The following is a 13,783-nucleotide window of genomic DNA, read 5'->3' as shown; positions in this document are numbered from 1 at the left end:
CTAAGGTGGTAATAATTTTTTAATGTGAGCCCGGATGTGTAGCTTGAAAATATTACAACTGCTGTATGGATCATGGGATCACATGTCTCCTCCTGCAGTCTTCTCTATGAAGACACTGTCTGTCTTCTTTACATGTCTGCTCCTTGTTTAAACCTTTCTCATGGCACTGTTTCTTTTTTGTGTGTGTTGGGTGGAGAATATATTAGACTAACTAATGTTAGCTGCTTGTTCTTCTTTTTTATATTGTAATTTTCTTGTCCGTTTGTGTCCCAATTTGTCTTGTTCTATCCCCGTCCCTTGTAGAACCTAACACAGTGCCTTGTACTACTCACATAGTAGGCACTTGTTTATATTTAATAATATACTCTGAAATTAACAGAATTGTGAAGAAAGCAATACCATTTAGTTTGTATTCCAGAAAAGATCCTTTCATACAACACACTATAAGACAAGGGGGTATCACATACCACTTATCACGTGTTTGAGTGGATTGGAACACAAACATAACATTTAACTAACGTAACTGGAATATTAGCAAAATTCTGTCTGTGACATTGCTATAGTTTTGCAGAAAATTTACTCCAAGCTCTGTAAAGCAGGTGAAGCGTCTTGTGGCTCCACATGGGTAATCATTATGTTTTCATAATGCCATTTTCCTTACATATCGTTATAGAAGTCTTTAATGGCAGGGCACTGTTTTAAAAAATATGTAACCATTCCATGATGATTCAGATTTCCACTCACAAAACATTATGTAAGGGAAAATCTTGACTGAATAAACATTTAGAAAATGAACAGAGAAACTTTAGTATGAAACCTGTAATTCTAAGAATTTTCTTCTATCCTGAACCTGGCCTCATTGCAGAGGGCTGTTGGAATAGTTTTTGTCTTTCCTTTCCAATTTTTTATTTTATTTGATTCTAATAAAATCAGCATTGTCCAATGTATACATTTCAGTATAAAACTTGAAAAATAATCTCCATAAATCTGTGTGGAGCTGTCCCACAAAACTGGCTACCTCATACTGAAAAAGATGGGATGTTGATTCTTTCATGCATAAGGGTAAAATTATTTTTTATGTGTCTCAAATTATAAGACATTCCTACTAGAAATGAAGTTGAAATAATATTTTTATAACAAATGTGTTTGTTTTAGGAAAAAGAGTTTTGTATCTAAGGTATATGACAAATCAGAACTTTTATATTTTGGAACAAAAATTCCTAATGTTTTGACATTTTAAGTGATAAAATTTTAAACACATTTTATATGTATTTTATATTTCTCCTTATAATATACTTATGTATTTACATTTATTTTCCAAAGCGTTTGCATTTTAGAACCACTTAATACTTTAGAGGTAGTGATAATTTTCTTATTTAAAAACAAAACCAAACAAAGAGAACAACAGCACAAAACCTCTAGTCTGAGAATGCATTGGCTATTTATATTCTTACCTTTTCAATCTCTTAACCTGTAACCCAGAGCATCACAATAAGCAAGACAAACACCTTAGATGGAAGCAAATGCCTTTGCAGTATTCTCACAAATGTATACTCCCATTTTTACAGATCTAGAGGGATGTAAGTGTACTTTAAGTTTATTTTAGGATCATAGCTATATTTATTTCTCATAGTTAATGGTAAGATTTCATCACTATTGGGAACTGATGTCTGTAAAGGAGAAAAACAAATCATTCTTCAATGACAAAACATGGTTTTATTTTATTTTTGGGACAGGTTCTTGCTCTGTCACCCAGGCTGAAGTGCAGTGGCATGAACATGGTTCACTGCAGCCTCCACCTACTGGGTTCAAGTGATCCTCCCACCTCAGCCTCCCAAGTAGCTAGGAAAACAGGTGTATGCCACCATGCTCCACTATTTTTAAAAAATATATTTTTGGTAGAGATGGAGTTTCACCATGTTGCCCAGGCTGGTCTTGAACTCCATGGCTCAAGCGATCCTCCCGCCTCAGCCTTCTAAAGTGCTGGGATTATAGGTGTGAGCCACTGAGCCTGACCCAAATGTGATGTTCAGAAATTATAACTTTGCTTTAAAAGGCGTTAGAAAAAAGAAAGTAAGAACACATTTCTTCCTCTTTCATACTGCATTTCATACCACAATTGCTAATATCAAACAAAGAGTGGAAAGTCATGTGAAAAAATTGTAAAAGGTAATTCAATACAGGAACTTGCATATAATTATTTTCCATTAACTAATCAAAATCTTCATTAATGTAAATGAAATCTATTTTAACTTCAAGGAATGTCATTGATTCTTTAAGGGATCTAAAATAATAAAGAATAAATGTATAAGAATAGTAATATGAATGTAGTGTGTAATTATACATCGACCTAATTGCACAATATAGTACAACGTGTAATCAGTATGGTGAAAAGCAATTTAGTAATCATTAAAATTCTTAGGCATTTGCTTCATGGTTCAGTGATACAAAGCAAATGTACATTTTATACTAATATCACTCATCACTTTTAAACTGATTTCATGTTTATCCTTTATTGAGTACAAAAATGGTCTGTCGTTGATTTCAAATAACTTTTAAATATAAAAATGCTTTGATATTATATTACTTATGATGTACTTAACCTACATGCTCTAGCCTCCCACAATTCAGCTTGATACTTTTTTAATCTTACACACAAACTTAAACATCTTTTGAGTAAGATCCTTCCCTAGCTGGTATCTGTTTTTGTTGACATATCCTAGAGATATGCTAGTTCCAGAAAAAGGATAAAGAGACAAGAATCTTAACTACCAAATCACAAAATCTTTAATAAATAGAGTTGGATAACCTCTGGTGCTATCTTCATAGTCTTGTAAACCAAAGATATTTCAGATAGTAGATATTGTCCCCCTTTAACAAAATCATTTTTACCTTTTGGAAGTCTACAAATAGCACACTAAATAAAATAGTCTTTTTTTTTTGTACTACAGTAGCATTAAAAATAAACAACAGCCTCTTTGCTAAGATTGTCTAACGTGTATTAGATACATTTGAGCAAATTTTATTTAAGCGATTCCTTGTCTTCCATGAACATGCACATTAATAGTCTTGGCATGTAGTTGGGCCCATGACCATTTATAACTGTGGGGAATAGATTTGTAGGGGGAGAAAATATTGCTGTATTTGTCATTGCTTCTCAAACTTTAATATGCATATGTGTCACCTGGGGGTAGTTGTTAAAATGCAGATTCCACTTCATTAGGGCTGAGTTAAGGTCTGGAATTCCACATTTCTAACAATCTCAGGCGATTCCACTGCTGCTGGCCCACTGGACCTCACTTTGATAGGCAGGCTCTGTGATGTGTTTTTATCTTTCATCTTGGATTAAATGAAATCTCTTAAAGAAAGAGACCTGACATATCTTCGTTTTTTCCCCAGCAGTGCCAAGCATAGCACTAGGCATCTAGTGGGTGCTCCACAAATATGTGTTGCTTATCTGAAGATAAAGTAAAGTAGAAGACATATCTCTCTCTGATGACCTAATTTTTGTTTTCTTTCAGAATGTATGAACAACCAAGGAGGCTTGTTTTCAACTTTTACATTTATTTGGTACAACTCAGGATAGTAGTATTGTCTGAGAGTAGCAACTTGAACTTATAAGAACTACACCAGAAGTCACAGAACTTGGAAAGGGCAGTCAGACCTACCTATTTGGGTCACTAGACTATTTTCAGATTCTGGGAATTATTTATCTGGTCATTTCTCTGGTTATTTAGGAAGCTTTAATGACAAATCTGTGATTGCTTCTTTCTTCCTATCTTCTGCTTTCCCCCTTTTGAATATGTTCTAGGACTACTGTTTTCTTCAACTCATAGAAATAAAAGTACTGCATAGCCCAAAGTATTGGAGTCATAAACCCTTCAAGAGAAGGTGAGGAGGAAACAGAAGGCTAGGGATAATGCCTTGAAAGTTATTTTTAATATTAAAGCATCAATAGATAGTCATGTAGAGCTACATGTACATTGCTTTGACCTCTCTTCTAATATGACATTGTCCTTGAAACAATTTATTCATACTATTTCTAGTTAAAATTACTCCTAAGCATTTTTGGCTACTAAAAATGTCAAATGTGTGTGCTGTTCCGTTTTGTCACTTGATCACTGGGAACCTATTTGCAAATGTGCAAAATGAAGTGATACTATGGAATGACTGGGCAGATTGGCTTCCCTCTGTGATGGGTGGATAATTTTGCTTAATATGTAAGCAGTCTTTTCAACACTCTGTGCTTAAATAATCATTGTTGATTTGCTTTCTTCTAGTATTCCATATTAAGTAATGACTTGGCTAATGAGAAGGATGCTTGAAAGTATATTAGCATCAATTTCAAATATAGAGAGATTAAATAACCTTCCCAAGGTCAACACACTGGTCATTGACAAATATGGACCAGATCTCATCTCCAAAACCCCACATAATTGTACCAGGTTAGCTCATTCTTTCTTCCTAGACATCTTATTTTCCAGGGAGTAGTGAAGGTCCATAAAACTTCCTACTAAATAGGAAATATATTTTGTTGTCAGATGTAAGTCCAGAAAAGCAATGGCTAAACTGCTATGCATCAAAAACTTTGCAAACTTATAACGGAGTTTAAAATTTACTTCTAGCTGTGTTTAGAGCCCTAAGGAGATAATGGCAAGTCATTTTTTCTTCTTTATACATATGTCATCATTTATGGACAGAAAATAGTTCTCAATTGTAAAAAAAATAGCTCTCTATAGGATTTACTGAGTTTTCTATGGCTAGAGTTATTAAGTAAAATAAATGACATCTGAGAGCATTCTGCTTTGTCTTTGGCTTCAAATAATGTATTTTACTGTATTTTTTCATTCTTGGCTGCCATAAGTGGCGGAAAGAAAACCACTTTTCAAATGCCTAGTGCCTAAAAAGCAAATACTTTGTGGATCTTGGGGCCAGTGTAAACTCAGAATGCAAGATATCTTCCTCAGCTTCAGTACTTGTACAATGCCTGTCTTTATTAAACATGAGTGATTTGCAAATGTGACGTTTCTGAGACAGCTAATATCATGGGCCAAAATGAATGGAATCAAAACCTGAGACACATTTCTGTTAATGGGGCTCTATTTGAGAAATGTGCATTATTTTATCAGCTTCCTTATTTTAACCATTCTACCCTGTCAATACTAATACCAAGTGTTCATTTTCTTTATTAGTTTAAATGGGAGAAAACAATGCAGAAAGCTTAATAACTGTTCTATTTTTAAAGCCTTTATAGAAAACGTAATATAAAAAGTGATATGAACTAGGCACAAGACATAACTGACTTTAATATGTTATATGTTAATCTGTTAAAATACAGTACATTTAACTGCAGAGTGTTAGCAGGGTATATTTGTAGATAGTAGATCATTGATGTTTTTATCCTATATTCTTTTTACCTTTTATTCCTTTTAAACATTGATTGCCTTTGTTATAAAAAGCAACAAAAATAGTTTGTAAAAGATTAAGATATTTAAATATTCAAAAATTTTTCATAACTATATTAGTAAACAGTAGTCCATAAGTCTTGATAGGTACAAATGATGTCTCAAAAGACAGATGAGGTGGAAAATTACCACTCTAGCTCATGGCATGACCCCAGCCGTGCATAAGGGAGATTTACTCCCCTCCCCTATTCACCTCTGGGTCCCAGCTATCAGTAAATATATCGGGGGTCTCGTTGCCGATCAGCAGCCTTGAGCCTGAACATGGTGGATCCTTTGCATTAGTTCCCAATTCCCACCACCCTCCTCCCTTCCTGTGTCATGAGGCTCACTCATTTCCTCAGTGCCCTTCCCGGTTACTGTCAAATCATATGAAGTCATTTCTCTGCCTCCAGCCTTTTATTTCATCAACATATCTCCTATTATATCACCAGATTAATCTTTTCCAAATATTTCTTTTACCATTTCTCACTTCTGTTAAAGAATCCTGAAAAGCATCTATCTCTTGTTTTCTATTGTTCCAAATCTAAATTCCTTTTGTTCTCTCTAGTTATCCTATAATTGGTTACAAACCATTTCTCTGAGCTCATATTCTACTACTCACCATGTCACAATTCTAGTCAAGCAACTCTTCTCTCCTTCTCCCACATAATCAGGCACAATTCCACATCTCAACCCTTATTTTTTCTGTTCTGCTGTCATGTAATATCTTCCTGTTTCTTTTCAATCTGTTGAAATACTAAGGACCCTTCAGTCTGCCCTAATTACCATTATCATTCATGAAGCCTGATTGACAAGTCCAACATGCAGAGAGGTCTTGCTTACTGATTCTCACTTGTTCATGTAATATGATGATTTTAAAAATTCTGTTTAAAGCATGAACTGACTACAACCACTTTCACATACTAGGCAAGTGGCATTATTACATTAGGAGAGATTATTCTTGTTTTTTTAGGAAAATAAGGATTCTTTGGGAGATGAATTACAAGAGTACCAAATTGATCTTCAAAATTAAAGGGTAGAAATTGAGATTATCTGATGTCCTGGATAAGAGAGAGTAGAAAACTTGTAGGAACTGGAGAAGAAGAGGTGACAGAGAGTTTGAGAAAATGTAGCTAATTCAATAGCTTTAGGGAAGAGTGGACAATGAGAAGTTACTCATGCTTAGGACTAACTAAAGAGTATAAACATTTAGTTTTAAATTGAAGGCTGTCCTATGTTGTAAACCCACCTTCTACTATCTCAAATCCTCAGTGAAATTCTGTTACACACAGCTGCCCTGTGTCTTTGGTATTCTGGAGAAGTGAAGGAATCAGTTGTGGCCAGTGGGAGCACAGGTATGCCAACCACAGGCAGTGGCTGCAGAGGTGAGATGCCGAGTGTGAATAGTGAAAGAGCAGAATCAGAAAATGTAGCAAGAGGAAACTAGGAGAAATGCCTCACCAATAATTCTCAGGTATTGGAGTGGTTATTAGTTTTTTTATAGTACATGAGACCAAAGCAATGCTGTAATATTATATTTAAATATTAAAGGAAAGAGGGGGTCCAAAAAGTTGGGAACACTCAAGTAGCTGTCCATGGAAGTCACATAATTTTGAAACAACCTTAATTTATTTCTTAAGTCTGATATATTTTCATATTGGTAAATGTTATCTATGCCACAAGATTATAATCTAATTAAAGGAGCAAATAAATCTTATAACCTTTTAAATCTTCACAATTGCTACCCTGGGGTCGGTTGCTCAATAAGTACTTTTGGATTGCAGCAAATTAAGTTGAATTAAGAGACTCGTTTTTCATAATAACAAGAATGGCTATAAATAGTATTGCCAATATAAAAATGTTATGTGTAGAGTCAACCATTTTACAGTATGGATACTAATTTTGTAAGACTTTCAGAAAATTTATGTTAGAAAACAAATGAAACTGTACTACAAAAATTGTTATAAAATAAACTGATCAGAAAATATTTTTCCCCTACTGAGTATAGAATAATCACAGGGCTTTGCCTTTCTGGCTGTTAGAATTACGGTTCATAGAGTTTGAATACATTGATAACATTCTTCTAATGTTATCATTCTCTGTATGATATATAACCACATAAGTTATGTAAGGAAGAGGGAAAGGTTATTTCATTTAACTTGTAGTCTATGCTTGTTTTGGATATAATAAATTAAGTCGTAATATTTGTAGGTAGTCATTTAAGATATTTGAAGGCTTATAATTTCTACCTTTAAGCAATTAGCCTGTCATTTTTTAACTATGGCACTGGGTAGGAAGTTAATATGCATAATTTTGTATATTCAGCAGTAACTATACATTTAACTTTTATCTAGCCCTAAAAAGTAGTCTCAATGAATATATATCTCTTCCTGAGTTCACTTTCAAACTTTTAGAAAATGAAATCAGAACTGAACTGACGATAGGTGGAAAAGGCCTTATTTTTAGAGTCTGATGGAAGAAATATCACATACTTTAACTTCTCTTTTTTCCCATGGCCTTCACACTTGGTTTAATTGAAACAGTGGTGACTTTTCATAAAAGACTAATTTGATGTGTGAATCTGATGAAGTCAAGTGTGGTAGGGATAACAGGCTTTGGAGAGTTGTACTTATATATGTTGAATGGAGTCTCTTAGAGGAGCAGGTAAGCTGAAGTTAGGAGTTTCTAAGATGATCCAAGCAGTAATATTTCTCAGAAAATCCCATTTGAATCTAATTCCTACTGATATTTTGTACACAGCCAATGCATCCCCTAACTACTATTCAGATAAAGTACTCAAAATGAATAATATCATTCATCTATTATATTGATTGCCTGAAGATGGACAGCTATGTTTGGTTTAGGAACACAAACTATACAAATAAAAAAGTATTAATTAGTAACTAAGCACCATAAAATTAATGCCCAAATATCCCTTCTTTTGTAGTACCAATAGTGGTATCAGACAACGTCTTTGTCAATAAGTGCTTTGAAGATTATCAGTTGCTTATGCTGTCTAATTATATAATTCAGTTTGACGACTAAAAGTGCAAAAGATTCAAGCTTTATAAAGTGACCTGGGAGAACTGCTTGAATCTCATACACAGCCAATAAAACATGAGGCTGTGGAAGCTTAGGTCAGAGGAGAAAAGCAACAAGATTTATATGTGAGGGGCTTTCAGTAGACAATAATTTAGGCCTTTTTCTGCTTAAGAAAAGGAGAGGGAAGACTAAAGGGGACTTTGTTTTGCAGCTTAGGTACCAGCTCTGCCACAGTGGGCTCTTGGAGGCCCTGATTCCAGGGCTTGGTTCTGGATGGCATTTCTGGACCTGCCCTGAGCCAGAAGGGAACACACTGCCCTGATGGGAGAGTCCCAGGCCTGGCAGCATTCACCACAAGCTGACCAAACAGCTCTTGGGCCTGGAGTGAACATTAGAGGTAGCCAGGCAATACTCACCATGGGCCTGGGGTGGTGGAGGCCATGGGGAGAGATTCCTCTGCTTGTGGAAAGGGGAGGGAAGAGTAGGAGGGAATTTGTCTTGTGGCCTGGGTCCCAGCTCAACTGCAGTAGAGTGGAGCATTAGGTAGATTTTGACTCTGGTGGTCAAAAATTAAGGTTTCCAACTGCAGACCCTGGCTCCTGGATGGCATCTCTGAACCCATCAGGGGCCAAGGGGGAACTCACTGTCATGAAAGGAAGGGCACAAGCCTGGCTGTCTTTGCCACCTGCTGATTATAGAGTCCTAGCATCTTGAGTGAACATAGGTGATAATCAGGTAGTGATTACTGTGAGGCTTGGACAAGACCTAATGCTGTGCTGGCTTCAGGTCTGACCTATAGCAGGCTCAATGATGGTGCCCACAGAGGTGCTTCTGTCATTCCTCTCCCAGCTCCAGGCAGCTCAGCACGGAGAAAGAGACTCAATTTCTTTGGGAAAGAGTAAGGGAAGAGAACAAGAGTCTCTGCCTGGTAATCCAGAGAATTCTTCCAGATCTTATCCAAGACCACCAAGTTGGTACCTCTATGAGTCGGCAAGAACCACAGAATTACTGGGCTTGGTGTGCCCCTAATGCAGATACAGCTGCAGGGACCAGAAACTTAGGTCACAACACCCAAGTTTCTGAATTCCTGGAAAGCCTTCCTAAGGAGGATGGGTACAAACAAGCCCAGACTTCAGAGACTACGATAAATACCTAACTCTACAATACACAGACATGAACTTACACAAGCATCAGCTCTTCCAGGAAAACATGACCTATCCAAACCAACTAAATAAGGCACCAGTGACAAATTGTGGAGAGACAGAGATATGTGACCTTTCAGAGAGAGAATTCAAATACCTCTTTTGAGGAAACTCAACAAAATTCAAGATAACACAGAGAAAGAACTCAGGATTCTATCAGATAAATTTAACAAAGAGATTGAAATTATTAAAAAGAATCAAGCAGGAATTCTGGAGTTGAAAAATGTAATTGACATATTGAAGAATGCATCAGAATCTCATACCAGCAGAACTGATCAAGCAGAATAAAGAATTAGTAATACTAAAGACACCTATTTGAAAATACAGAGGAAGCAAAAGATAAAAGAATAAAAAAGAATGAAGCATAGCTACAGATGGTATGCTTCAAAAGTAAAATCTAAGTTATTGGCCTTAAAGAAGAGGTATAAACACAGAAAGGGATAGAAAGTTCATTGAAAAGGATCATAACAGAGGACTTCCCAAACCTAGAGACAGATATCAATATTTAAGTACATGAAAGTTATAGAACACCAAGCAGATCTAACCCAGTCAGACTATCTCAAGACATTTAATAATCAAACTCCCAAAGCTGAAGGATAAAGAAAGGATCCTAAAAACAACAAGAGAAAAGAAATAAGTAACATACAATGGAGCACCAGTACATCTGGCAGCAGATTTCTCAGTAGAAACCTTACAGGCCAAGAGAGAGTAGCATGACAAAAAGTGCTGAAGGAAAAAAATTTTATCCTAGAATAGTATATCCAGTAAAAATATCCTTCAAATATGAGGGAGAAATACCTTCCCAGACAAATGAAAGCTGAGGGATTTCATCAACACCAGACTTGTCCTACAAGAAATGCTGAAGGGAGTAAGTACCTCAATCTGAAGGAAAAGGATGTTAATAAACAATAAGAAATCATCTGAATGTCCAAAACTCACTGGTAATAGTAAATACACAGAATATTGTAACACTGTAATTGTGGCTTGCAAGCTACTCATATCTTGAGTAGAAAGACTAAAGGTAAAAAAATAATGACTACAACAACTTTTCAATACATATATCTTATTACTATAAGATATAACTAAAAACAACAAAAAGTTAAAAAATAGTAAAATGAAGACAAAGTGTAGAGTTTTTAATAGTTTTCTCTTTGCTTGTTTGTTACTCACGCCATCAGTTTAAACTGTCATCAGTTTAAAATAATTGGTTATAGAATATCATTTGTGGCTGGGCACAGTGGCTCACGCCTGTAATTCCAGCACTTTGGGAGGCTGAGGCAGGTGGATCACTTGAGGTTAGGAGTTCGAGACCAGCCTGGCCAACATAGCGAAACCCCATCTCTACTAAAAATACAAAAGTTAACTGGGAGTGGTGGTGCATGCCTGTAATCCCAGCTACTCAGGAGGCTGAGGCAGAAGAATTGCTTGAACCTGGGAGGCGGAGGTTGCAGTGAGCCGAGATCATGATACTACTGCACTCCAGCCTGGGTGACAGAGCAGGACTCTGCTATAAATAAATAAATAAATAAATAAATAAATATCATTGGCAAGCCTCGTGTAACTGCAAATAAAAAAATATACAATGGATACACAAAAATAAAAAGCAAGAAATCAAAATACACCATCAGACAAAATCACCATCACTAAAACGAAGATAGGAAGGAAGGAAAGAAGAAAGAGAAGATCACAAAACAACCACAAAACAAATAATCAAATGCTAGGAGTAAGCCCTTATTACTAATAACGGTGAATATAAATGGACTAAACTCACAGTCAAAACACATAGTGCGGCTGAATGGAGAGAAAAGAAAATTCCCAATGATCTGTCGCCTACAAGAAAAACACTTCACCAATAAAGACACAAATAGACTAAAAATAAAGAGATGGAGAAAGATATCCTATGTAAATGGAAACCAGAAAAAGAACAGGAGTACCTATACTTATATCGGACAAAAAAGATTTCATGACAAAAACTGTCAGAAGAGACAAAGAAGATTATCATATAATAATAAAGGGGTCAACTCAACAAGAGGATATAACAATGGTAAATATATAGACATCCAGACATATAAATGAAATATGATTACAGGTAAAGAGAGAAATAGATACCAATATACAAATAGCAAGAGACTGTAGCACCACACTTTCAATATTAGACAAATCATCTAGACAGAAGATTAACAAAAACAAATGGACTTATTCTGCACTATCGACAAAACTGACCTAATAGATATTTACAGAACATTTCATCCGGTGGCTGCAGAATACACATTCTTCTCCTCAGCACATGGATCATTCTCAAGAATATGCTGTATTTTAGGCCATTAAATAGCCTAAAAAATTCAAAAACCTTGATATTATATCAAGTATCCTCTCTGACCTCAATAGAATAAAACTAGAAATCAATAACAACAGGATTTTTTGAAACTGTACAAACACATGGAAATTAAACAATATGTTCTGGAATGACTAGTGGGCCAATAAAACAATTAAGAAGGAAAGCAAAAAATTCCTTGAAACAAATGATAATGGAAACACAACATACCCAAACATATGGGATACAGGGACAGCAGTCCTAAAGTGAAAGTTAATAGCTATAAAAACCTACATCCAAAAAGTAGAAAACCTTCAAATAAACAACCCAAGGATGCAATTTAATGAACTAGAAAAGCAAGAACAAACCAAACCCAAAATAAACAAAAGAAAAGAAATCATAGAGAGCAGAGCAGAAATAAATTAAATGGAAACAAAGTAAACAATGTAAAAGATGAATGAAATGAAAAGTTGTTTTTTTTAAAAGATAAAATGAACAAACCTTTAGCCAGAATAACTAAGAAAAGAGAAGACCTAAATAAATAAAATCAAAGATGAAAAGGTAGACATTACAATCTTTACAGCAGAAATTTGAAGGAGCATTAAAGGCTACTATGAGCAACTATATGCCAATAAATGGGAAAACCCAGAAAAAAATAGATAAATTCCTAGACACATATAACCTACTATGATTGAACCATGAAGAAGTCCAAAATCTGAACTGATCAATAGCAAGTAATGAGAGTGAAACCATAATAAAAAGTCTCTCAGCAAAGAAAAGTCCAGGACCTGATGGCTTCACTGCTGAATTTTACCACACATTTATAGAACTAATTCTAACTGTACTCAAAACTATTCAAAAAATAGAAGAGGAGTGAGTACTTACAATGTTATTCTATCAGGCTAATATTACCCAGACACTAAAACCAGACAAAGGCACATAAACAAAGAGAAAACTACAGGCCAACATTCCTGATGTATATGGATACAAAAATCCTCAACAAATACTAGCAAACTGCATTTAACACCACATTAAGAAGATCATTCTTTTATTCCAGGGATGCAAGCGTGTTTCAACATACACAAATCAATATGATACATAATAACAGAATGAAAGGCAAAACCATATGATCATTTCAATTAATGCTACACAAGCATTTGATAAAATTTAACATCCCTTCATGTTAAAAACCCTAAAAATAGATATAGAAAGTATGTATCCCAATATAATAAAAGCTATATATGACAGACCCACCACTAGTATCAATACTAAATGGGGACCAAGTGAAAGCCTTTCCTCTAAGATCTAGAACATGACAGGATGCCCCCTTTCACCACTGTTATTCAACATGGTAATGGGAGTCCTAGCTACAGCAATTAGACAAGAGAAAGAAATAAAAAGCATACAAACTGGAAAGGAAGAAGACAAATCTTCCTTGTTTGCATGTGATATGATTTTATATTTATTTGAAAAAACATAAAGACCACCAAAAAACTTAAAACTGATAAATTCAGTAAAGTTGCAGGATACAAAATTAACACACAAAAATCAGTAGCATTTCTATATGTTAATAATGAACAATCTGACAATCAAATCAAGAGAGCAATCTCATTTGCAATATCTACAAATTAAGTAATATAGCTAGGAATTAATCAAAGAAGTGAAATGTTTCTACAATGAAAACTATACAACATTGATGAAAGAAAGTGAAAAGGTCACACAAAAAATAGAAAGATATTCAATGTTCATGGATTGGAAGAATCAATATTGTTAAAATGCCC

General features: G+C 35.0%; 1 protein-coding gene across 5 annotated transcripts in view; it reads left to right on the top strand.

Moving 5' to 3' along the window:
• The window catches only part of LOC129480675 (uncharacterized), a 499,607-nt gene that overhangs the window by 103,409 nt on the left and 382,415 nt on the right, over nucleotides 1-13,783 (top strand). Inside the window, exon 4 of one of the 5 annotated variants that reach the window (XM_063637947.1) lies at nucleotides 3,522-5,085. The exons of the other annotated variants lie outside the window; for them this stretch is intronic. Coding sequence (XP_063494017.1) covers nucleotides 3,522-3,621 — 100 coding nt within the window. The 3' untranslated portion in view covers nucleotides 3,622-5,085. Of the gene's footprint in view, nucleotides 1-3,521; nucleotides 5,086-13,783 lie in introns of those variants that run through there. 5 annotated transcript variants of the gene reach the window in all.

The sequence above is a fragment of the Symphalangus syndactylus genome, chromosome 4 (assembly GCF_028878055.3).
Source record: "Symphalangus syndactylus isolate Jambi chromosome 4, NHGRI_mSymSyn1-v2.1_pri, whole genome shotgun sequence".
Lineage (NCBI taxonomy): Eukaryota > Metazoa > Chordata > Mammalia > Primates > Hylobatidae > Symphalangus > Symphalangus syndactylus.
The sequence above is the reverse complement of the archived record's forward strand: the minus strand, read 5'-3'. Positions and strand labels throughout refer to the sequence as shown.